This window comes from Octopus sinensis, linkage group LG4 (genome assembly GCF_006345805.1).
Source record: "Octopus sinensis linkage group LG4, ASM634580v1, whole genome shotgun sequence".
Classification (NCBI taxonomy): Eukaryota; Metazoa; Mollusca; class Cephalopoda; order Octopoda; family Octopodidae; genus Octopus; species Octopus sinensis.
The window spans coordinates 147,165,346-147,167,412 of NC_043000.1; the positions used below are offsets into that span (position 1 = coordinate 147,165,346).

Consider the following 2,067-nt stretch of genomic DNA (forward strand, 5'->3'; position numbering starts at 1 on the left):
CAACAGTTTGAAAGTAAGCTGCAATTGTGATATATTTCCCGCCTCCTTACCATGAATAAACAGGAAAAATCTGATACACATAATACTCAAAATTCACCACCACAATGCAATTCTTTTGACACTAATTTTAGCCCACTAAATCTTCAAATCATAAAAAAAAATTTCATGTGTGTATCTTTAAAATTTTTTAAACCGGATTTAATCAGCATATTTAGTCTTTTACATACGAACATGAAAAAATACACAGCTAAACTGTCTAACTATCTTTAGAATCTGAAAATCAAAGGTATCGACATTTTGAAGAAACAAGGATCAATCTTTAAAGCCCTGCTCTCATCCATCAAATCATGCAAGCGCCTTCCCTGTGTATCTGAAAAATACAATACATGAATGCAAACTGCTTAATTTGTTAAACTCTAAGCTTGAATTAGTTTTTGCTTGACCTCAGCAGAGGACATAGAACTTACAATTATTTGCTTTGCCAATCGAGTAAATGTTGCAACTCTCAACTACTCAGATTGAAACCCTCAGTCATACACTGATCTGCCAACTGGTCGAAATTTTATATTCTTATGTATTACTGAAGCTTTCTCATTTTATTTGTCACCAACTGCTTTACTGTATCTTCTTTCATACCATTGAGTCTACACTTGCCTCCACCACCCCTTTACAGGAAATTCTCACAAAAACTTGTTGATGGCCCTAAAAAAGGGCCCTTTAAAAGCTTTTCAAACATAATTTCTTTTTGGTAGCTTTCTTCGTAGTTGGTTTCTTGATGGGCTTCTACATCTTCGTCTTCTTCACTTGCTTCTTGGCGCCAGCCTTTTTGGGTTTGACTATCCTGGATTTAGAGGATTTGGCAGACTTTGATGATGCTTTCTTAGGTTTCACTGATTTGTTCTTCTTAGCAGGCTTTTTGCTGACCTTGGCGGGCCTCTTCACCTTTTCTTTCTTGTCACCTTTGACTTCAGTCTTGCGGAGTTTGAAAGAACCGCTGGCGCCAACACCTTTTGTTTGAGCAAGAGTGCGCTTCAGAACACCTTGTTTCAGAGTAAGTTTGACGTTACAGTTGATCCGGGGAGTATTGTTTCCAACTTTGTAATTGGCGGCAATGTACTTCATGATAGCAGCTTTAGACGAACTACCTTTTTGATTCAGGGATTTGATAGCGCTGGCAACCATCTCGCTGTATTTGGGATGGCTACGAGGAGCCTTGAGCTTAGTAGACTTGCTTTTGGCTGGTTTAGTAGAGTCGCTCATGATGATTAAATTGATATCAATAGCAGTAAAATGACTTGTATCAACAACATTAGTATGGGTTCTCACTGTGTACGTCTTATCTTTTATCAATTAGACAGCAGTGTCTTATTCTGCCTCCGTTCGTCTTTATTCCACATTCTTACAAGCCCCAATATACAGCTAATTGTCAATTTATCTATGCTCATCACAACTTACAACGCCAGCCAAGGTTTACGAAAGCATAACATCAAGAAAATTATACACTTATGAGCGTTGACACTGCTTTGTAAAACATTATCAGAATATGTATATATATTCCCGCCTTTAGTCTCCTAACGTATTAGAACTTTTAAATAAAGAGGTAGAACTGTGTACGTACATTTATGTCTAATGACGTGTGCATATGTGTATACCTCTTCGCTATCGCAACTGCTTTATAGCTGAATACCGCACAGTTTTGGGGCAACACTCAATTGAGTTAAGGATGGCTTCGCACTTCGCTCATTATACCGGTTACAAGTTGTCATCATTTGAATTACAGTCTTTGTCTCTTTTTTTTCTTTATTCATTACCTCATCTGGATTAAAATTTGCTGACTCAACATGCATTTATGCACATCCATACCGACTACGTCAATCTCCAAAACTTGGGCCATACAGTGGAATAACATACACAGAATACTTATAAAGCATTGTATATATCAGCGCAAGATATGTTTGTATATATGTATATATGTATACAGTGAGACAGACAGACAAGTAATCAGTTTTGCTTTAAAACAAGTGCATGTTCGTGTAGGGTCTGACTTTCAGACCAGAACCTTCACAA

General features: G+C 37.3%; 1 protein-coding gene across 1 annotated transcript; it reads right to left on the bottom strand.

The window, feature by feature from the left end:
* Nucleotides 1–783: 783 nt before the first annotated feature.
* LOC115210599 (histone H1-delta-like) lies at nucleotides 784–1,299 on the bottom strand. Its single transcript, XM_029779202.2, has one exon. The coding sequence runs from the start codon at nucleotides 1,258–1,260 to the stop codon at nucleotides 784–786; it is 477 nt and encodes a 158-aa protein (XP_029635062.1). The 5' UTR covers nucleotides 1,261–1,299.
* Nucleotides 1,300–2,067: the final 768 nt, after the last annotated feature.

Bases quoted from the DNA above. Each gene is read 5' to 3' on its own strand.
- LOC115210599 (XM_029779202.2), bottom strand. From the start codon at position 1,260: ATGAGCGACTCTACTAAACCAGCCAAAAGCAAGTCTACTAAGCTCAAG.